General features: G+C 39.6%; 1 protein-coding gene across 2 annotated transcripts; it reads right to left on the minus strand.

The window, feature by feature from the left end:
* Positions 1–347: 347 nt before the first annotated feature.
* Positions 348–23,626, minus strand: POP1 (POP1 homolog, ribonuclease P/MRP subunit). 2 transcript variants are annotated; one of them, XM_080380117.1, is made up of 15 exons: positions 23,270–23,626; positions 20,334–20,516; positions 19,279–19,454; positions 18,098–18,346; positions 17,437–17,524; positions 16,970–17,145; positions 16,086–16,303; positions 15,859–15,952; positions 14,951–15,062; positions 13,855–13,974; positions 6,705–6,820; positions 5,146–5,337; positions 4,092–4,246; positions 2,921–3,259; positions 348–2,111 (listed from the first exon to the last, which is right to left on the minus strand). In XM_080380117.1, the coding sequence occupies exons 1-15, from the start codon at positions 23,391–23,393 to the stop codon at positions 1,454–1,456; spliced, it is 3,000 nt and encodes a 999-aa protein (XP_080236243.1). In that variant the 5' UTR covers positions 23,394–23,626; the 3' UTR covers positions 348–1,453. The 2 variants fall into 2 exon arrangements, with proteins under 2 accessions (XP_080236243.1, XP_080236242.1); XM_080380116.1 differs by having other exon boundaries at positions 16,086–16,336.
* Between the last annotated feature and the right edge of the window lie 51 nt (positions 23,627–23,677).

A 23,677-nucleotide genomic window follows, 5' to 3' on the forward strand; every position in this document is an offset into this window, starting at 1 on the left:
ACTGGCACACAATTCTTAAAGTGGTCTTCTGAAGACTTTAAAAAAAAACCAAAAACCAGCCCCACTTCCAATACTTCCCTTGTGATCAGAGATATTCATCCTTCTGCATGTGTGCCATAATTAATCCCACAATGGCCCTAAACTTTAATATTTGTGGGGGTAAGAAATTTAAATCCTTCCTCCAAGCAAACAACTTCAACCAATGTGAACCTATTAACCTAAAACATTTTCAAACGAAACTGTGAATGAGGGAATTAATTTGCAGGCTGATACTTCGGAAGACAAAGCCATTAACTAATCCATATTAAATGTCTTAAAGAATCAAACTTAGCCAGTAGACTCCTGAATCAAGAATAGATTACATTTTATTTGTACACGATAATTTCAGGGTAATTTTACCAACTGGCATATATTTGTATTACACTGCTACTGAACTACTGTTTATCACTGTAAATTCGTTTTCAAGCTGCTTAACTCAAGAATGGCTAGAAGCTTAAGGCTACCATTAAAAAAAAACCCAAACACCACCAAAACCGACCAGCCAACCCACACTGCCCCAGTCAAATCAAACACTTTTCTCCCTTCACCTCTCTAGCATACTTTACAAGTTTTATGGCTGTTTGAACAACATCCATAAACCATACTGCAACATGAAGAAACCTTCAATCCTAGCACATTCCATACAGAAATAATCTCATTTTTAAGAAACCAAAATATCCCCTATTATTAACAAAAAATGTATGCTGACCCACCAGCAGCAAATTGCATCTGAAAGGATTATTACCTTTCAAAAATATTTTTCTCTCTCAGACTACAGAGAGAGATTGCTATACTTTCCAATTTAAGAGCTCCAGTTGCTATAATTCAAGATTATGTAGCTGGGCTATATTTTATTTGCATTTCATTTAAGCACAGAGATGCTCCACCACAGTAAGTACCCTTCTGCTTTCTGTGCTAGTTTCTCTACTTAGCTCTGTTCCACTGCAGCCACACATATTCAGACACGAAGAATCGTGAGAAGCCAATTGCCATACACACGGGTCCAGATCACATGCGGTTACCTATGTGTGAAAGTGCACTGGAAAGTTTACAGTCCATCTGACCAAAAGATTTCTGAAAGGACAATACAAAAATTTCTGTGTATTGTTACAGCATCCACTGCTCTGAGGTGAAAAATTAACCATATACTTCTTTACAGATACAGCAGACCCTGGTAATGGATGCGTTACCGTTAGAGATCCTTAGCAATGCAGACATCAAAAGTAATACTAGGTCTGTTTATGCATTAGTTATTTTCATGAATAATGCTACAAAGCTTTTTAATTATTTCATAATCCTCAAGATGTTGTTTGGGCTCAGAACCACCTCAAATTTGAGACATATCAGAAAGGCCACAGAAGACAAAACAGGCATTCTTTGGTATTTTTGGCGTTCTACTGTGCTGCAATGATATTTAAACCTCAATATTAAGTCTTGCAAACCTGTACTGTAAAGATGCTGGAGTTCTTAACAAAACAAGTCCTTTTTTATCTGCTGGCTGCCTGTGTAACATATAAAGCAACCCTGTCAAGCTAACAAACCCCAGTGCTTCTCCACAGCCCGCAGCCAAGGAAAAATCCCCTCGAGTGACATATCCCAAGAGAGTTCTGGAGCAGTGGGAAGTAACATCTGGAAGAGCATCTGACCAAAGACCAAGAATGAGGTCTTCATGCTCCTCAGTTGTTTCTTTATCTGGAACATTCAGAGGGTCACCTTCTAGAGCCTTCCTGTTATCCTTTTTCTTCTTCTTCTCCTCTTTTAATTTCTGTACCTTGTGCTTGAATATGTCACAATGTTTGGGTTCCTGAGGACCACAGAAGAGTTTGTCTTTGCTTAGATGCAGCAAGTCATCTTCTGTTGGGATGCAAATCATGGCATGTAATTCAGGGTTCCCCTTTCTCAAGAGAGACAAGGTGACCCATACGAGAGCCCTTGGATAGCTCATCAAGATTGGCATAAAGACATCTTCAGTCATTTCCTTCTGTCCCAGTCGAGAAACAAGGCGGACACGCCGATCTTTTCCAGCAGTGGGATAGCACCAGGCTGATAACTGCATTAGTAGTTTTTCACTCCTATTAAAATTTTTTACAAATAAACATCAAGGATAGTTATTAACAAGTAGTACAACAGAAATCCAGCATCCCACATATTTACAAGAACACGATTAAAAAAAGCCCCGGGGCTTTTTGTAACCTTCCAAGCCAGTATTTGTATCACTTGTAGCACAAAAAGCACACGGGCGAGTGCAATTCATGTACAAGGCTATTTCTTCAGAAGGAGGTATTACTTGTTATAAACCCCCCAAATTTGTTGAATCACAAATGCTCTAAAACCTTCAGTGTCATTAATGCAGCCCAGAACTGCCAATGTTTTCTTCCCCTGACAACCACATAAAAATGAAAGACTGCATTCAAGCACTTAACACACACTGTTGCTGCCCTCATGTGTTGCACTGGAATGCAGAGGATTCTCTATTTTCTTTATAGACCTTATTAAGCAGTGCAAGAACCACCTGTGATATTGTATTAGAAAAGAGAATGCAAGCTGATTTACACAGCAACAGTTTTAAAATCACAAACATGAGCTTCTAAAAGCTCCATCCACTTGGAAGCAAACAAAGTATATGTCAACTCCAAAACCACACTGAACTCAAATGCATTACATTTAAGATATTTACTTCATCTAGTCACAAAGTTTGCTGGGAAAACGCAGTAGAAGCACTTCCACTCAACAGCAAAATCTGATCTGTTTATTCTCCTCACTGTACTTGGATCAAATAGTTCTCTCATCCTAATAATCAAGGCTGAGCTCTTGCCTTCCCCAATTCAGTAACTCCCAATAAAGAAGTAACACCTCACATGCACGCATCGCTTTGACATACCTGAGAACAATGAAGTCACTTGTCATAGTTTCATCTCTCTCACCAAAGTTTTGGGTGCCTGTAACATCCTCTGTCTTTAGCACCCCTTCGGAGCTTGTTACTTCCATAGTCTCTACCTCACCAGTCTCAGGGGACGCTTCTTTGAGTACTTCTGCTTCGGGGTCACAAAAGCTATGCCCTTCAGTTGCACAGCGCTCAGGGTGTGGGGAAGAAGGATGTAAAAGTTCTCCCGAAGCTTTCATTCTTCCTTCCCAGTTCTTTGTCAGCTGCCCCCAAGGACAGAAGAAAGGGGACAGAGTGCCCAGCTTGACATAATTTACCCTTTTTGCCGGTGGACGTCTAAACGATAAATCAAGTAGGTAAGAATATTTGTTTCATAGGCCTTTATTCAGTCCTTAGCATTTCAAAAGGTGGTCTGCTTTGTCCTGCTGGTCTAATAATGTTTTCTGTTTTCAAAACCAAGTACTTCGAACAGAAAGTTAACTGTGCATTCCCTTTGTAATGTCATCAAACAAGAAGTTTAGTTATTCTTCTAGACAACACTGCTCTATTCCCGAGTACCATATCCTTTCAGCCATGCTGGGTATTTCTATCAACTGTGACTGCCACCACCACCTTTTCCTCTGAACTTTTCCTACACGCCCCTCCTAGCAGGAAGGGGAACCAACACCAGCTGGCGCAGAGGACACTTCCAGCTACTTCATGCTCATGGTTAAGAGTTCTGTGTTTATTGCAGTTAAAATGAAGGCAAACTTCAGAATACCCGGTATTTAAAAGCTGGACACTGAAATATACCTCTTTGTTCACTTTATTCTTTAACATTTAGGACACACATTGATATTCTGCCTCTGCCTTCTCCTACTTCTTCCCTCACTTACTGCTAGGGGAGCTTGAAATAGCTTTATTTTATTTTCATATACGCTTGTTATAGCCTCATAACTGAGCATACCTCTGGGAATAGGTTTTAGTTAATTTCTATGCCTTATTTAGCAGAGCTTTTCTGTTAAATATATCTAGGATTCTTTTCTTTTTTATACACTAGGATTTAAAACACTAGTGAAAGATCTCAATAAAGTCCAAGTCTAAAGAAACACAACAGGTAATTAAGGGAGTATTTTAAGCAGCACCCATTTTTTTTCTTTCTTGTAATCAATTTTTAAGTTAACATTACCGTTTGAATTTTTCAAGAAGACTGGTTTCCAGTTCTTTGGCAAACTGCATTCCTGCCTGGCAGTCTGGGAAATCATTTGGAGTGTGAGGTATTCTTTGATATTCAGAATGCTTTAAAGCCTCTTGCAAGCCACCAACTCGTACACCTCGATATATCTGTTATAAAAACCAAAACCCAAAAAAGCAGTGTTTGTACTGATTCCTGGTTCCTAACTGAAACAAAACATTAATGCTCCAGAAGCTACTGCCTTAGAAAATGGAAATCTGTCACTTTAGCTTTCATAACAATTACCTTAAGTATGGTTTTCAGAGTTCTAGATGCTCCTTTCAACAAAAATGTTAGTCATGCTCTTATATTTAATTCTGAAAAAACATCAACAGAACTGAAAAGAGTTTCACAGGCTCTGCTCTCGTACATTGCCAAGAATGCCGTATTACTTCAAAGAAGTCACTGCCCAATTTATTTTAACTGTATATTAGGTACCACTGAAATTAATCCCCCTGCACACTCAAAAGCATAAATTTAAACTGCAAAAAAACATTAAAACTGCCATCTAAACATCCACAGCCAGATGCTCCAAACAGCACCGGAGGAACGTTCAAGCCTAACTCAAACTTTGTGTTTCAAGCTTTCTCCCAAACCAGAAGCTATCAATTTGTTGACAGAGTGGTGGAGATAGCCAAGCTTGAAATGGATTAGCAGCAGGCACCAAATGGTTTCTCTTTAGAGGCATGTGCCTGTAGAAACACAAAACCAAAGAGCTATAGCATCAGTTTTCTCTCCTTACTCCCCACTCTGATTTCGTGCTTTAGACTGCCCTGTGGGCACAGTTACACCCAACAGAAGACAGGGAAAGCTATTATCTATTTTTAAGATTTTAAGACCGAGCCTCTGTCATCAACCAGTTCATACACCCTCTTCTAAAGTGAGATTTTGATCTTATAATTGCGCATTGGTTACACAATGTGAAGTACACTCTCTAAAAGCTATTATTTTGAACCAAATTATATGATTTGTCATATTTATTTGCAATGTGCAATGAAAAAAAACTTACAAAAGGAATCCAGAAAGCCATGCCCCAGCCCTTTGGGAGATAGATATCCCAGCCACTCCCCCATCCTGGTCGATCTTCTCCAGCCATTTTCCCTGGCTGCTGCACCAACAGTATAGGAATCTTAGATTCAGAAGGACCCAAATCAAGGTGTGATCCAGGTACCAGTAATTGAGCTCTCATATGGTTTAAATCCTGAGAAGGAGGAGACATTTCCCATAAGTTAGTAATCATTTCTCCCTCTTCCAGATACTATTCCAAGATAGAGAGAAGAGGTAAGCTTATAAGTAGGAAAAATATACTAGTAACATGCTACATGTTTGAAATGACCTTCATCAAGACATGAAAAATGTGTTGGTTTGTTGTTTGGGTTTTTTTTTTTAAAAAAAAAGGTATTAAGCACCCTTTTTCTCCCCTTCTTACTTGCACAGACCTTGACGGAGAGCAGGTACTGAAATTCAGAACAAAAATATACAGCACAGATGAAGGAGGAAAAACAAGTATCGCAACTTGATATTTAGAGATTTGTGCACAAGACTAGACCGAACAGGTGCTTTCAGACAGTCTGTCAATACATGGAGAAAATCTGAACTACATCCAGGGAGATGAGAAGAACATTTGGTCACAAAACAGTTTCATATAAAGCATGCTGGCTCCAAGGCTTTGTCAATCACCACTTGTTTTATCTCATTGTACCGCATTAAGAATACATTTATAAAAAAATAGACCACCAGACTGCCTCTTTACACATCCCTTCTGCATCAGGTGTTTCATATGGTAAACATTACCTTTCATGACAGCACGAAGAACACTGTCATAGACAAAAACTGCACTAGTGTACTACTTTATACATACTCTGCCTTTTTTACACTACATCAGCCTATTTGAAAGAGCACAAAACTAATTTTCATAAAGAATAATTAGAGAGAAGTTTCTGCTATAAAAATATTTTCTCTTTTTTATTACAATAGTGCTGAAAGTTTATCATCTCTTGCAACTAAATCATCTTTTTACCCATGCATTTTATGGGTTGCTCCTCCATTGTCAACAGAAATGTCAAGATAGGAGATTTCAAACCTGTAACAGCACATTTAAAGCTCCCTACAAATTACAGGTTATTGCCCAGAACACCCACAACAGAGTGTGCTGCAGTTCAGAACCAGAGGGATTTATTCCCTTCCAACTTCTGTGATTCTTTTGTCAGAATTATCCTGGCTATGACTGAGGAGTGAATGGCCACAGCCTCTCTGTGCCACTTCATCCCTTTTACCTGCTGCACAAGTCAAGGGGATGTAGGAAATCCAATTCCAAACCCTTCTGACAAATAAACATACAGCTATTTAGTCCCGTAGACAATCCAAAAAAGTTTTCTTTTAATTGAATCGTGAAGAATAGTTGTGCAAGAACATTACACAAAGGCTACAGAATAACAACTCAGCAGCTGGATACTATGACATTAGGAAACTACTGCTTTTGGATTTATACAAGTTTCAAGAGTCCCGTTCTATGGACTCTATGGACCATTAGCCATTTCCTTCATGGCAATCTACCTTCTTAGTTACCTGCTCTGAGATTTTATTTTCAGTGACGTTCTTACAGATGTCCTGGTCCCAGATAAAGCTGTGAGCACAGTCTACAGGTACACCCTCCAGGTACAGCTGCCTAACTTTATCATTATCTACAAAAGAAGAGAACCTTCAAACAAAATTCAAATATTTTTTGTGTCTTCAGAATCAAATTACCAAACCCACTCCATTACCGTAAGTACAATGAGCAGACAACTAAGGAAACAGACTATTAAAAGCTTAACAAGCATCACTGCTTCTGGAGTATTTTGCTATCACGTTTTCCAAATACAAAATATGAAAGACTTAGTGTTAGAAGCATTGACATGGTGTTCTCTTACAGACATTTCTTATTACAAATAACATCACGTTTGGCAATGTAAATTACATCTTTAGCAAGCCACCTTTAATATTCTGGCATTTGACCTTTCAGGCAGAGCACACAGCTCAACAGGTTTGGTAAAAATCAGAAAGAGCAGCATTAGACTGATATATTTCAGGCTTTGTAAGTAAACTTGTAAGAGAAGCAAGGATGACCTTTATGAAATGTACATACAGGAAATATTTTTATGGATATGACTAGCATGCAACTACTCATTTAGCACTAGCTTCCCACTCTAGATCTTTCCAGGCTCTGTGCTTCAAGGAAGGGACTATTCTTTGCTTATGTCTACACAAACCAACAGTTGCATGCATTACTGAAGATAAGCAACACTTTAACACTGATTGTTGAAGTATGAAATAAATCTCTCTCATCTTCAGTTTGCAATCTAACCAAAGCAGAGAAAACGTATCAGCCTTTGGTGATCTATCGATTAAAAGCCTTCTGTGTACAGTACGTAATGCATGCCGATCCATATTTTAAGTGAAATATTTCTTACTAATAAACAATACAGTGAACTGATTAATAGTTCTGCGATTAAAACTTACAGGGACTGCTGTTAATTCTGTGATCTATAAGTCTTACATATTAAAGGAACATAATGTGTTGGGTTTTGTTTTTTAAATCACTTCGTCTATCAAAAGAAGATTCAGCTGATTTTTCCAGTTAAAGTTGACAAAGACTTTAAGCACAGAAGATAGGAATTATTCAGTAGTACTAACAATACAATAGGTACTGCTGAATATAATTGCAATAATTATTCATTTAAAAGCTATAATCTTCAATATGTCCCCATTACTAAGAGTTGCAAAATACTTCAAAAGAAATCTTAAATACAGCAGCACTCCCGACAGTTTGACAGTGCTATTAAGCTGATACTTGCTATACATTCTTGCTGATGAGTTACATTTATGTGAGAGGGAGAAAAACTATAAAGAAATTACCAGATTAGGGTGGCATAAAAACTATAAAGAAATTACCAGATTAGGGTGGCATTCCTTCAAATCAAGAACAATATAACTAAAAAGGAAATCCTTGCCAATTCCCTGCCAATTCAGCTAGAAGAATTCCTTCTCAGACCAAAGATTTAGGACAGGAACCCAAGCAAGAAACTAAGAGCTCAACACTCCTAGAGGCAAAGCACATTCTATCTGGAGATACAGCAAGTATCAATGCCTCAAAAGGAGGAGGAAAAAAAGACAGCAACAAAACCATGTAGTGGTGGTGGGGAATTCCTTCCTGACTCTTACAGATAACCAAGGCAGAAGGGCACATAATTACAACCAAACATAAGGTTAAGGAAAGTGACTTTTCCATCTTCTATACAGAAAGCATTTGTGAACACCAGAATCCCTTTATGTTAAAGTACTTAAATGTTCTAATTCCTTCAATGGTAAATTATTCATTGTAAATTTCTCTGATTGTTTTTTACCACTTCTTTCTATTACCACAGTTCAGATTGTCCTTGTCATATTCTTGCAGTTTTTTACAATTTCTATATTATATAATGGCATTAATATTTTTTTTTCCTCCACTTTAGAAAGCCCTTTAAGTCAGCCTCTTTCCATCACCACAGTACATCCAATATCCCCCTCACTACCCTAAAATATACTTCTCTCACTTGGCACGTTCTTTCTCCTTGATCCTCACTGAACTTGGAGAATTAAATTTCTCTACTAAGCACACTATAACTCAACTCATAATCCCATATCTTCATACCAGTTCTCTTATTTCTTACCTCTCTTCTGTTTTCTTCAGCCCACCAAGATTGCTGGGAAAATAACCCTACTGATGAATAAGTTGCTGATGATAGCAGATGTTAGAGGTAGTATAGGAAATAGGGAGTTGGATTACTAAGCACACAAAGCTCAGGGACAATCAGCACATTACCTATTTCTACTGGTGTTAATGGCTGGTGCTTAGACAATACAAGCAGCTAGAGGAAAGTTTTGTTCCATTTCAAGCTGTTCTGATTTGTGTAGCTGATTATCTTAACAGTCTTAGAAGACAGGCCTAAGAGCTAATAGTTCTTCTATTTGAAATTTTTCCCTCCCTCTGTGAGGGCATAGCAGAAAAACTAGAAATGTAAGCACTGCTCGTTCAGACCCGTATGTGTGTAGTGGCGTGTGGTACCAGGACAACTGATGCAAGAGGTGTGTTCACAGGCAAGGATTCAGGCTGCGTGTCTGCAGAAGGAACTTGAGCTCACTTATCTTTCATGACACATTTTCCTTCTATGTTTCTCATACACTGATTGTTTAAAAGCTCCACCATATTCCATGTTGAGTAGTTTTTAAAGCAGTGGAATTTGCATTCTCCCATAGAAGACAGGAAAAGCACATCAAAATGTTGAAAGTGTACTTTAAAATGGAGGAAAGAATAGAACTAATTTGCAGTCATGCAAGCACTGACTGCTTCTTGGGAGTCTTTACTTCCAGAAGGCATAAACCTGCTGAGAAGGCAGTGAAAAGTAATTTATTCACAAACTTTCTATCCCCCAGCCTGAAGAAATGAGGACAGTTCTTTGATTAAATCTCATCAGCACGTGTCTGTAACACATGGCTTGTACACATGCATATATGCATTCAGAGTGAGAGTAACTGGAAGAGGCTGATATTACATTTCATTTGTTAGTATGTTACAGGGAAAAAAACTACACAGGCATATCTTAGAACAGCATTTGGAAAAAAAGAAGGGATAAGGACAGATGCGTACCATTTCACACACTGCATGTATGACAATCCACAAGCAAAGACGTGGCTGTAACTTACCTAAACTATTCACTCATTTGACAAACATGCATCTTTAAGTTAGTAAAGATTTCCTAAGAAAATCAGTTAGCTTTCATACAACATTAAAGAACAAGAGAGGCTAAAGCACATATAGAATCTACTAACATACACAGTGCCATTTCAATCTTACTAATACTAATCCTAGTAGTATTTGAATGTCTAGGAAGCAAAAAGGTAGAAAAAGTGTGGGAAAACAGCAAAAGTTCCTTTTTATTGCTCAGTCAACACGTCATTAAGGCAAATGAATGATTACTAACATTTCTTAAATAAAGATCATCTCACTGTATGACGACATCTGAGTAATGTTATATCAAAACCAAGGCTCAGAAAGTTTTTGTAGTTCTATGGCTTGTAAAAAGGTTTATTCTTACAGAAGGGGCAAATTAATACCACACAAATGGAATTACAGATCTTAGAGAAGTGTTCTTATTGGGTGGGTGTTACTGCGGAAATCTTGGTAATACTATTGCTGTAGTGATGTATACTATATGCCATGATTAAATTCCTTCCTTTTTTGGTTAAACAAATGGCCCTTCACAAAACTGAAGGACAGTCTCCATTCCTGGGTTACCCTTGGCAAACGAACCAGTAAAATGAGAGGACAGAACTGATTGGAAAAATGCTGGCTAAAACACTAAATCAAACCAGAATAATCTTTGGGAACACGTTGCTTCTGATCAGATTCTTGTTGGCTATGTCAGTAATCTGTCTTCAAATGTGGCCAATAACAGCTCCTGGGGAAGCATACAACGCTAGAATCAGCATGTAGCATTGCGTTTCCTCACTCTGCCAGTTCCTAGCCACTTGTGGCTTACAGACTTCTTCAGAGGTGATTCTTTTGCACTGAGCAGCCTTCAAAATGTTCTTCAGATAGTTAACTGATTTTTTTTAACTCCTGCAAGCCTTCCAGGCAATCAAGGAGGCTTATAGGAAAAAGCAATAAATCGAAGTGGTGTATAGAGGCAGTAAAATATGCAACAAGACCCTACACTCCAAGATTACAAAAACTAAGCTGACAGAATACAGGAAGACCTTACAATGGGTCCTGAAACAGCAAATAGTGGAAAGAAAGTATAATGCTTGCATAAAGAGAACAGATTAGACATAAAATGCATTCTGCACAATAACTCGTTGTGTCTAGGCTTCCTTTTATTTACACATATGGAATTTTACTTTTTCTTTCAAAACCACTGATAATTAAATGCACTTGAATGTTTTCCCCAACTAGAAAATTATAAAAGCATCTGAGCTTAATAATCTAACATGGGTTGAATTTCTAGAAGTATTTAAAAAAAAAAAGTAACTTCTCTGCTTTTAACTACTTGAGCAAGGTGGCCTATTAAGGCAGAGATACAGCACAGGCAGTAGCTGTCACAGTCAACTATAAAATCAGGTTAAGAACAACAGTCTTTGGAGAGTAACAATAGCCTCCTGTCCTGGTTTCAGCTGGGACAGAGTTAATTTTCTTCTCAGTAGCTGGTGCCGTGCTGTGTTTGGGATTTGGTGGGAATACAACGCTGATGGCACACTGATGGTTTTGGTTGTTGCTGGGCGATGTTTATATTAAGTCAAGGACTTTTCAGTTTCTGAGGCCCAGCCAGTGAGAAGGCTGGAATGGCACAAGAAATTAGGAGGACAGAACCAGGACAGCTGACTAAACTAGTCAAAGGGATATTCCATACCATATGTCATGCTGAGTATATATAAGCTAGGGGAAGAAGGAAGTAGGGGACGTTCAGAGTGATGGCGTTTGTCTGCCCGAGTAACTGTTATGCGTGATAGAGCCCTGCTCTCCTGGGGATGGCTGAACACCTGCCTGCCCATGGCAAGTGGTGAATGCATTCCTTGTTTTGCTTTGCTTGCATGTGCGGCTTTTGCTTTACCTATTAAACTGTCTTTATCTCAACCCACCCATTTTCTCACTTTTACTCTTCCAATCCTCTCTCCCACCCCACCATGGGGGGAGTGAGCAAGCGGCTGCATGGTGCTTAGTCACCAGCCAGAGTTAAACCATGACACCTCCCTTTCCAACTAACACCTAAGAATACTCAACAATGGAGACAGGAATGTGTCAGACCTCAGTCTTGAGTTCCTCAGGTTGGAGAGATGAGCTACCAAGTCACAGGATTCCCCCACTGCACTTGTAATGAGTATGCAGGAGACTGTGAATGATCCTGTAACTCTTCCTAGACAGCATTAGAAAGTCACTCAAGTGGGCAAAGTAGAAAACAGCAGCCCTGCTGAACCATTAGTCCCTCCTGTTCTCTCTTTAACTGCTTCTACTCCCTTACCATGATGTCCTTTTGATTTTCTACTAGAAGACAGATGTATTCTCTGTCTTCTTTCATCTTTCTGCCTACTCAACTTATTTAGTACTGTTGTAACATCAAGTTCTTTAGCAGAACCTAAATTAGAAGGTATCACAGTTTACCTTTTCTTGCTAGCTGAGCAAGAACCTTCTCTCTCTCTTGAATAAAAGTCAGAGAGGACACAGAGTTTTAACTTCATGATGAAAAAACAAAAAAAAACCCAACGCTCAGAAAGGAACCAGAAAGCAACACCAGATGTTCTGAAAGTTTGTGGTTTAGATTTTTGCAAGTGAAGGGTAACACCAAGCAGAAAGACCTCAAAAGGCCATTTCTAGCCAGCTAAAGGAACACAGGCATAGGTATTTTCTTCCCCTTGACTTCCTCTCTTACATCATTACCTCTTCACCATGGCCCTCTTTCCTGAGGGATAACCAGCTCTGGCAGTGGGAGAGAAACTACTACGAGACATTTCCAATGCCTAGATGCCTTCCGCTGATCTTGCTTTCTTGAACACATCTTCACAGACATGACAAGCAGAATGAAGGGAGCTCAATTACTGCTTGTAGTTGCTAAGTCCTCTACCAACTCAAACCCGTATCTGTAAACAAGTGCTACATAGCTCACCTTACTTCTCAGCAGAAAGGAACCAAAGTAGAGGTCATGTATGCTGCAGCACTTCCAACAGGAACATTAATGATGATAAAGTTAGCTGAGCAGAACTAATTTACAGGAGAGAAAGGCTGTCTAGATACAGAGGGTAGATAGGAGAACGTAAGAAAATCCAAGTAACACAGAGTTGTGCAGAGCTGAAAGACAGTAACTGAAATAGGTGTTCAACATGACTTAAGCAAAAAGGTAAGGCTAGATTATTCTAGTGTCTTGCAAACACACTATCAAGGAAATGAAGTATTTTCAAGTGTCTGGAACCTTCAACTTGTCCTATTTGCTACTGTTTGCTAACTGGCTATTATGTTTCTCCTATTAGGTGAAGCAGTCTGTGTCCAGTCAACCTAACTGCGTACAGTGCTGTGTAGGCGCTTCCAAACCCTACTGCATATATACTGCATATACTCTTGCATATTTTTCAAGGACATTCACATCCAACTGATTTTGAATTTTGCACTGAAACATTGTCTAAGTCAGCACTGAAATGAAAGTTTCAGAAGTCATGCATTTTTCATTCTTAACATAACCAGCATCTTGGCCACCTGAAACGCTAATCTTGAGATGGTAGTTTTTTCCAGTGGAACCGCAACTTTCATCCTTGTAGGGCTATAAACCAGGAACAGCATCAGGAAGCCTGAACACCAAACAGAAACTTACGAAGTAGCTTTTAGCACCTGGTTGGCCTTGCCAGGATTCGAACCTGGATCATCTGTATGGTCAGACAGAGGCTTCCACTGAGCACAAGACCAGCTTTGGTGCATGTCCCTCCCTCAAAATTGCAGTTCTAAAACCTATGCAACTTTTAAGCTGTTTCTGTTCTGCCAGGGGCTGTGGAAAGGGGAAGGAGACATTCTGAAAGCAAACTGTAGAGGAAAACAGCAAGACACAATCAGGAGATGACAGTAAATGAAAAAAAAAAAAAAAAAAGTGTTGAGAGCAACTGCATCTCTTGCCTTTGGCAGTTCCAGGAGAAGCATAATATAAGCAAGGCATTTTACCTTGATATTTTTCAAAGTCTGGCACAGCTTTTGTCTTCTTTTTTGGCAAATTGACTCGAGGATCTCCAACAGTGAGGCCCAGTATTGTACCTGGTGGCATTTCTGATGGTGAACTTATCCCTTTAAAAATACACAGATGAACATTGCCATGAAACTACCAATTAAGTTGTGATCTTTTCTGCACCATTTTGTGCATTTTTGCCTGCAGGATGTGATACCACTATAAGCCAGAGAAGCAATCCAGAGTACTCAAATTAACGTGCTTTGAAAACTCACCAATGCTTGTTAAGTGTCCAATAACAAAAGACAACAATAACAGTGTAAGACTTAGTTTGCAATTACATTTGTGCTTAGCATAGAAGGGAGATCACTCTCACAACTTACATACTCAATTCATTCTTTGCATTTGGTAAATATCTTAAAAAGCCATCTCTTAAAGAACAACCAACCTTTGTCTTACAGTTGTCTTCTAAAGAAATGAAATTGAAAAACGTTTTTGAAGTTTTACCTCATCTCTACTTAACTGCCTCACATTGGATAGCTCAAGTACAGTGTGAGATCTACCAAAGCCAGCTCCTTACCTGCTTCAGCGCTAGAAAGTGAGAAGATGTTGTTAACTTTATGGTATTTTACAACTCAGGCAAATAAACAACTATTTATTAGAAACAAAAATATAAAGCAAGGTGTAACACTTTTACTTTGGGTAGGAGCCTACCATTTTATCTGTGGAGGTATGGTACAACTTATTGCCTTAATTTGGTGTGTACGGGGGGAGAGAGTGTGAGTGTATCTCAGACTGTATCCCTCCAGCAATCTCAAATCTAAGTTCATGAAGATAAGAAACAAGATTCAGTTTATACATTGAGAGTTTGGACTATACAGAGGATTAAAATTCCCTTTAAAAAACTTAATGTAACACCTCCTGAGTCTTTGATGTGCCACAGTAATTACCTAAGCACATGCTCAACGGCATCACTCTCTTGATCAAGAAAAAATAAGCATTTCCAAACTGAAGTCAACTTATTAGTATGCCAGTTTTGACTACTACAGTTTAAGAGTTTCCCTTTCCTCCCATAGCACCCATATGCCCAAATACCTTCTAATAGCTCAAAGATAGCACTTTGACATTGATGAAGCGATACTTTTTCAGAGTCCTTGCAGTTTTCTACCCACCAGTTATTCAGTCCTGTCTCTGAATCTGCCATCTCCTGGAAAACAACACAACTAATTAAACTCAAGTGGTTATTCAGTATTTGCTACCAGTATGAATTCACTCTCATTTTGCCTTAACCACTATGTTTGCTTTCTTCCTCTTCAAGTTTCAAACCAAAATTTTTTTTCCTGATGCGGTCTATTCCTATACTCCACTTTACAGTAATCCCCAATAAGCTGTTCAGTTTAACCTGTGTTCCAAAAATCAACAAAGCAATCCACAATGCTTCCTAATTCTGTCATTAATTATTTCCTACAAAAAGCCAGAGATTTCATGGCCTCGTCATCTTTGGTGCAAGTAACAAAAAAAAAACCCCTTAAAATCACAGTGATGCTACCTGTCAAGAGGTGGACAAAATACTAAATCCTAGAGAAACTGCACATTTGACTGAAAATGCAGAAGTTTTCTATACCTTACATGTCTCGTCCTTTAGCTCTAGGTGCTCTAGCCCTTTGCTTAGAGATATGACCTATGGTTTGTCAAAGAGAATATAAATTATTCTGGACCTCTCAGCAGAATACGTCACTACAGCACAAACTACACAGCCCTACTCAACAGCACCATTGTTTCTATTTTCTTCCTATCCTGGCTTAAAATCCAGATAGGGGTTCTTCTCGAGATTAGCATTAGTCAAGAGGTTCAATATAGAGAAGCTAACAGAGTAGAAATACATAGGTTAGACTTTATAATAAGGAAGGCCAGATAGTTTATAACTCCTAGCAACAAAAAGCTTGCACATTCTAGAAACCTTATCAAAATTACAGTAATATCCAAACTGCCAATTTCCTTACTGTTTGGAGAGAAGCAGCTTTCAAGGTCTCTGTAAGGACAGAGTGTGATAATGGGCCAATCAGCCGATATCTGAGAATCTCCATGGTTCTGTCACTGAAACAGAAGAAAATTTCAGGTGAATTTGCAATCATACAACATACAATATTTTTCCCCAGTACTGCTAAGCGAGAATTCAGCTATATTAAGTGGTTAAGGGTCATGGTTTCTGACTCTACTGTAAACAAACCTGATCACAATGCCAGTAGTCTGTGAGATCCAAGAGTAGGACTGGAATGCATCTCTAGTGCCATCACCAATTATTTTTTTCACTGGCACAGCTTTTTCTCCTTCTTTATCCTCCATCTTCCTTTTCTTGCCAAGGCTCGGAACAATATCCGTTTGTTTTTGCTCTTGAATTGATGTTGTAACAGGCTCAGGAATATAGATTTCCTCAGGCTCTGAACACTGAAATATTGTTTTTAACTCTCTCAATATGTCCTTAAGAAACATGAAAAGTTTGGATTACGATAATAAGCAGTGCATTGCAAAGCTTAAATACAGTTTTAAGAATTACACTCTACTATTTTATTTTCCTATATGAATTTAAGGGAATAAACTTCATTCTGCTGGAGTCCAGGGCTGGCTAGCAAGAGCTGAAAGTAATACTGAATGTTGCTAAGAATTTATTCTCGCTCAAATTAATGTAAGAAAAATTGCTACTACCCAAAATTTTACTTTTTTTTTTTATTTTTATATTTTTAAAGTTCATAGCTAAGTACCAGATCAGGATTATCTGTGATGAGACTAAACTTAACCTGTTGGGTGTGCCAGTAGGAAGGATGCGAATCAAGCAACAACATATTACAAATGTATCCTTAAGCAAGTGACACTAGAAAACATTTAACAAGCTCAAACACTAAAAAAATCTCAGAGGCATGCACCTTCTGTACAAGCTTTATAAAAACAAGCTGTAGAATATAAATATTGTTAGAGTGGAAACAGTCTTCCAACTTCCAGTTCCTAAAGCCATGTATCATACCCAGCTCTTCCACACTTTTCAGAAGGTATCTTCAGTATTATGTATTGTACATTTTTAAAGAAATCAGAGTTAAACTATACAGAAAAAAATACCTGTTTGAGAGCTGGATGTACCCAGATCCACAACTGCCTGTTTTCAGACCCATCCCTGGGTTTCCAAATGAATGTAACAGGACCAAGCATACCCTCAGGATAACGATCTGCTTGGTAAAGATTCAGGGAACCCTCAAATCTTCCAGATAGACAACTAGCCTCTTCAAATGTTAATCCTAAAGAAGAAGATACTTATTGAAAAACAAAAAAATCTCCTGCTTAAAAGAAAAAAAATAAATTAATTCTGCTAATCCTGTATCACAATTAGTTTATTAACAAGCAACTGAAAATCAGAATGTCTGGTCCTAGTATGAGACATTTTAGTTATGTTTTTCAACGAAAAACCACAGCCCAGTATCAACTGTTACTACTATTGAGATTGGCTGGGTATTAAAAAAAGGAAGAAGATGGGTCATCCTTTAGTCTATTCAGTATCTTAACTTAATTTTGAACTACATAAATCTTACCTGTCTCAATGCTACATATTCGAGCAAGTGGCTTCAGAAGCTCATTCTCTTTACCAGTCAACTCCAGGCAACAATAATATGATAGGTCCTGAAACAACAGGATAGCGGTAAAGTGAGAATAACTCCTGAAAGTGACCCTGGCAAGGAAGGACCAGACAGAGCTTCACAATTTACCCCAAAATACTCATTTTTTATTCACTAAAATTCATCTCAAAGAGAAATGAGTTTTCTTTTTTAACTTAAAATCTCTAGTTATAGAAGAGCTGTCAGGCATTCCTCTCATTTGACAGCCAACCTGCCTCTCAAACCAACAGACCAAGAAGGACATGGAACAAAGCCCCTGTCTTCACTAGCATCCTGCTCATGAAGACGATGCAGGGATTCTCTTCACCTCTTAGCTCTTGAGAAGACTGAAACTGTCGTATTTCAGTCATAGTTACCATAAAACTCTTTTAATGGTTCATCTCCTTCCCTCTGATACTCACCACCCTTCATCACAGTTATGAAATCACTCCTTTCGTACTTAGCAGTTACTAACAGCTGACACAAAAGTACTTCAAAGAGACGGAAATATTCCTTATAACCGAATAGTTGATTACTGCACCTTGGCAAAATAACAAAGAAAACTGATGTAAAAATAACAAAGAAAATAGACTGGTACCTGAAGAAGGCAGTGTTTTGCCATGGCGCGGTAACAAGCCCTGTAGCTCTTCTCCGTAGGGCTATTTCCCAAACAGTATCCCCATTTCTTTGCCATATGAAATCTCTTTGCATGCCAAATATGGGTCTCCAGCCAAATATTCTTTCTTTGCCTGCGATTAAACTCTGCTACCAGATTTATGTGGCGCCTTCTAGCTTTGCGGCATTTAGTCTTTGACTGTTCTTTTTTCTGATGTACAGCTTTCTCTGCCTGTTTTTAAAAGAGAGGATATCGAAGTAAACCTCAAAAGGACAAACTTCTGTAGAAGAAAAATGCTGACATATATAAGCATACAGGAAGCACTAGCATTAAGTTATACTTTATTCTGATGTTAGTTCTCCATAATTCTTGAGGCTAACTAACATTCTGGAACTTTATACACAAGCCCCATCCACACAAGTGCATCAAGGTTTTACTGGAACCCATAGGTAAACCAAAATCCCCACACATTCAGAAACCTACTAGTGAACAGTAAGATCTGCTGCTTCCTGTGTGAAGGTTTTGCCCAACATCAATATATCCACATGATCAAATGAATATGACATTAGGAACACCACGAGATTTGAGCTGGTACAGAAGCAGTATGGACTCTCAGACTGTCGGGTAGGACTCTAAGGGTTCTACAACGTGTAGAAAGCGAACAAGAAAGGACTGTGGTGATGTCTTGACCAAATTCTTGATAAATACCCAGTTAAGGTCTGAATTATTATGGGTGAGTGCATGGCTAGAGAGGAAGGATCAACTGTCTCCATGTTTGATTCGTCTTTTTGTGAAGAGAAGTGGTAGAAATAAACAGGGACTATAAAACATAAAAAAATCCTTAGGGTGTCCTTTGTAAGCTCACCAAGGAAGAGCTGACAATAAACCCCTCCTGCAGTGGACCCTTTTATGATCACTACTCTAATAACTTCTTAAGACATCCAATAAGCACAAATCCAAGTGTTAGTGACATCTACTTGAGCTACCATCTAAAACTGAGGTGTTCCTGCATTTTGAATCCAAATGTCAGTCAAAGTTTGAGAACCTGTAGGGAAGTTTTGCAGATAAACTCAGGTCTGAACATTAATAAATGTACAGCTGAACACTATGCCTTAGCTATGCTCACTATATAGTTTATCAAATACTATAAAACGCACTTATACCTCTTTCCTGGCAATCTCTTGGAGCCGTCTGGGTAGGCGTTTAATATTGTGACTCATAGCTCGCCTTCGCATGTGCCTAGGTAGAGTCTGGAAAACTAGAGAGTTTGAAGACTTCTGTGCAACTGCTTTCAACATGGCATTGATCTCAGCAGCACGAGCTTGAGCAAAGGTAGAAACTGGAATGAAAAGAACTGCATTAGAGCATGACAAACTGCAAAAATCAAAGGGGAACACTGCACGTAAATTACTGAATTCCAGTAGAGTATTCCTAGTACATTGGTCTCATAAGTTTTTGAGATAAAAGTAAATACTGTATACTATTATTAAAGAAAATTCAATTATTTAGATATTCTGAAGCTTACAGATATGGTGAAGCAAATACTTATACATGAATGAATTCAAAAGCCATGATATAACCAACAATTTACGCAAATAATGCAAAATTAATGCAAATAAAACTATTAGCATTAAGTACTTCTTGATGAAATTAGAGCAGCGATCTTTTCAGATGGTATTCAGAGAGCTGAAAAAAAATCTGCATGGAAAAAAAGGGAAGCAGTAATCATATTACAGACTGTTTTAAAATGATCAAATAAAATCCAGAGGTTGGTCTTGTTTTCTGCTTATGGAAGAGTATCTACTATCACAGTAACACCACACTTTGGAAGGCTAATCTGCTCTCCTAAATAAATGTTCTGTTAGATGAAAAGTTGTCTTTAGCTCACATCACGGGGAAAAACAGTTTCACTAGCTGTATTAAAAGCAGATGGCTGTCAGTTCTCATTTTGCTGGCAAAGAGAAACCAAAATGCACATTCCTCATTACAATTAAATACAACTTTTCAACCCAGAGGTCTGAAAGGACTCATTAAACAACAGCTGGTCATTCATTCCAGCATACAACTACTACTATATTTTGGAGAAAATTACGAAAAACAGAAGAACATAGCATCAGTTCTAATTTTTGCTCCTGAACAAAAACAAAGACAGACAGCAAACAATCACCTGCAAGTTGCCCAGGACATAAAAATCATGACCTTTTTCTTATATGCTAACCTGTTATGTATTTTGGCATTTCCTCAGAAATACTCTGACGTCCTCCTTGCCATCCCCCTCTTCCTCTGCCTCTCTCTCCTCTGTTTTGTCCTTTTGCAAAATATTGGTCTTTCCTGTAAGAAGGCCCAGATGACTGATTCAAAAATTTCTGCTGATGATACTGCTGCTCTGAACAAACATCTCCTGCAGGGTTTAGAGATAAAAAGAGTTAATAGAAATGCAAAGCAGTCTGAGTAACTGATAACTAACCACAGTTTTTCCTCGTAAGATTGCATTGCACATTCCTCCTCTTTTTTATATATATATATATATATATATATATACACACCTATATATATACCTGCAAAAGTAATCAGAAGAATTAAGTTCTTTTTTATATGAAGAAATAAAATTTTTGCACTGTCCTGCAGCAAGCCTACAGTAGACTAAATAACTTTTGTACATTCTGAAAATGGTATCCAATCCAGACTTTGTCTTCAATACTCCATCAGATCCAACAGGAAAGATCTGACTAAAATCTTTGTCTATGCAATAAATAAATAAATAAATAAAGTCTATGCAATATCAGTAGTGATTTTTACTACTGTCTAGTCAGAATTTTAGCACTAAACAAGAAAAGTTTGTATTTTTCCCTCTTGCCCCTTGATTTTTTCCCCCTAAGCAAATGTATTCTTGTCTCACTTACATGTATTTCTGTTACAGCAATAAATAAGTTAAGCATGATACATGTATGTTGGTGTAGTAAGTTACTTTTCTGGTACAAGCATTTAAATCAATATTGAAATTAGTCTACAGTTGAAATTGAAATAAAATAAAATACAAAATTGAAATAAAGTCTACAGTAAGCTTCCTAAGGTATAGGAATACTTTTCAAGAGTGATAAGCACCTAACAATACTTCAAGTTTAAGAGGGCCTACAACTCCATACTTAAAGATCTGTTTATATTCAACCTATTCAGTTCAGTCTTCCTTAGGGTTTCTAGTACAACTTCAGATACAGTTCTCAGGCAGCTCCTGCTGGACAACTGGACTAGAAAGGGCCCAGCCAGCCACTCCCACCACTCCACCTGCATCATGATGAGTGCTTGAGGGAACATGAGGCCATACAGTTCAGGGAGCTTCTCTAGTAAAAATCAACCTGTGTGTCCAGAGAAATGGGGCAACAGATTAAAAAAAAATCAGTTTTCAGGTTGATGAGCTTCTTAAACAAGCCTATCCCATTGTCCCAAAAATGCTACCATTGGCATGAGGAACAGCCAGGAGCAGATCTACCTCCTGCAGCATCAATTGATGTGAATTTAAAATGGCAAAAAACTTCCTTTTTCCATTTCAAATAAGCATAAAGCTTAAGTGTTATGTTCAGCAGCAATGCTGTTGCAGCCTTGACGCAACCACACATCATGCAGAACTGCACTAATTCAGATGAAAAAATAGTTTTTACACGGAATAACTCTCTGATCTGGGTTCTCCACATGGCTGAGAGGAGCGCTGTCCGGACAGCGAGGTAAAGGTGAGAAGGAAATAGCTGGGAGAGAGGGATGGATGCTGCCTCAGTAAGCAAATCTGTGTAGACCTACAGCCCAACTCAATTGTGCAAGGGTAACTGGACAGCAATTAATTCATACCACAAACACACTCTTTCACTATCAAGTTTGCCTAAGAATGGAGGAGCTAAACATTTTAATCAGAAGATGGAAGAGTTTCAAAAGACAGTGACTGACTTAATACCTAAAGAAAAATTAAATTATTTCAGGTACTATGTAAATCCATTGTTTTCTAACTCCTATGTATACTTTTTTTCTTTCCTATGAAACAGCCCTATAAAACCGAGATACTGACACTACAAAAGAATGTTATATGGATGAAAATGCATGCTATTTAACAGGACAGAAAAGCATAACCATGTAATCTTAGAAGTTCCTTGTTACAAATAAAGGTAGAAAAAATGTGTTTAATCTGGCAGTACTCTGGTAATGATATTCCAAAATCTTCAGACAGGGCTGTCTATAATTTGCTACGTCATTCTGTCTGCCTAGGAACTCTTCAATCACCTAAACACACAGTGACACTTAAGCATTTTTTTGTTCAACCACAAAGATGCAATTTGTCAGCTTCTGAAGGCCTCACAGTAACAGGCCCTGCTCTTATGTATGCTTTTATTTTCCCCCCAGAAATAACATAGGTAACAAAATAAAAAAATGAAACTGGGGAGAGGCTGGGGGGGTGTGAAATCAAAGTCCGCCTGTAGCACACAAGATGCAGGTCAATGAAAAAAGCATCTGGCATACAGGTTGATGGATTCTTTCAGTCTTAAAGGTCACCTGCGTACAAAATGCTCCAGCAATGACCTAGCAACACTGCCATTTTAGGGGAGCGCCTTGCTGCCTCCTGCCAATACTCTCCTATAGATACAGAAGCCACAAGCCCCAGAAGGCAAATTGGCTGGGCATGCTGATCGGATGGAAAACCAGCACATTTATCATAGGGCCAGCAGGCTAAACCAGCTCCTCCTGGGGCTCCTAGGTCTGACAGAAAGAGAAGAGAGATCACTGGATGTGGTAAAACGCCTAAATTAATTTTAAGACTAGAAACCCCAGCGGGTGGGTAGGGATTTGTCGTGGAATCAAAGGGGTGATTGCAGAGAAGCGCACGCTGACGAGATGCAGGGCAGAACCAGGGCTAAAGCACCCAACGGCTGGGGACGAGGCCCCGGGGCTGAGGAGACAGGGACACCCACCCCGAGGGGAAGGGGGGATGGCACCCAGCCCGGGGGGGGGACGGGGGGGACGGGGGGGGGACTCAGCCCCGGGGGGGGGGGGGGGGGGGGACACGACCCAGCCCCGGGGAGGGGACAGGACCCAGCCCCGGGGGGGTGCACCCCCTCGGCTGTCACCCACCCCGTCCCTGGGTAGGGGGAACCCCCTCCCCAGCCGTACCTGGAGGTGGGCAGGCTCTGCCCCCGCCGCCGCCGGGGAAGGGTCCCGGCTCTGCGGGAAGGGTGACGCTGGCTGGCTGGTTCCTCATCTTCTTGGCCCGCTTCTTCTCCCGCGCCCCAGACATCTCCGGCAGGGCCCGGGGGGCGCGGGGAGAGGAGGCTCACAGCAACCCGTCCCTAGGCGGGCCTGAGCGCGCCCGGCGAGGGCTGCCAAGCCTCTCCGCAGCGGAGGAGAGCCGGGGAAAGGCTGGCGGTGCAGCCGCGGCCAAAGCGGGAACGGGAGCGGACCCCGGCTCCGCAGCCACCCGCGGCGCGGCCCCCACCGGCTACACGCGGCCGCCCGAAACCCCGCAGCGCGCATGCGCGCGGCGCAGCGCCGCACACGCCCACCCCGCCGCCCCCGAGGGAC

This window comes from Falco punctatus, assembly GCF_963210335.1.
Source record: "Falco punctatus genome assembly, chromosome: 3".
Classification (NCBI taxonomy): Eukaryota; Metazoa; Chordata; class Aves; order Falconiformes; family Falconidae; genus Falco; species Falco punctatus.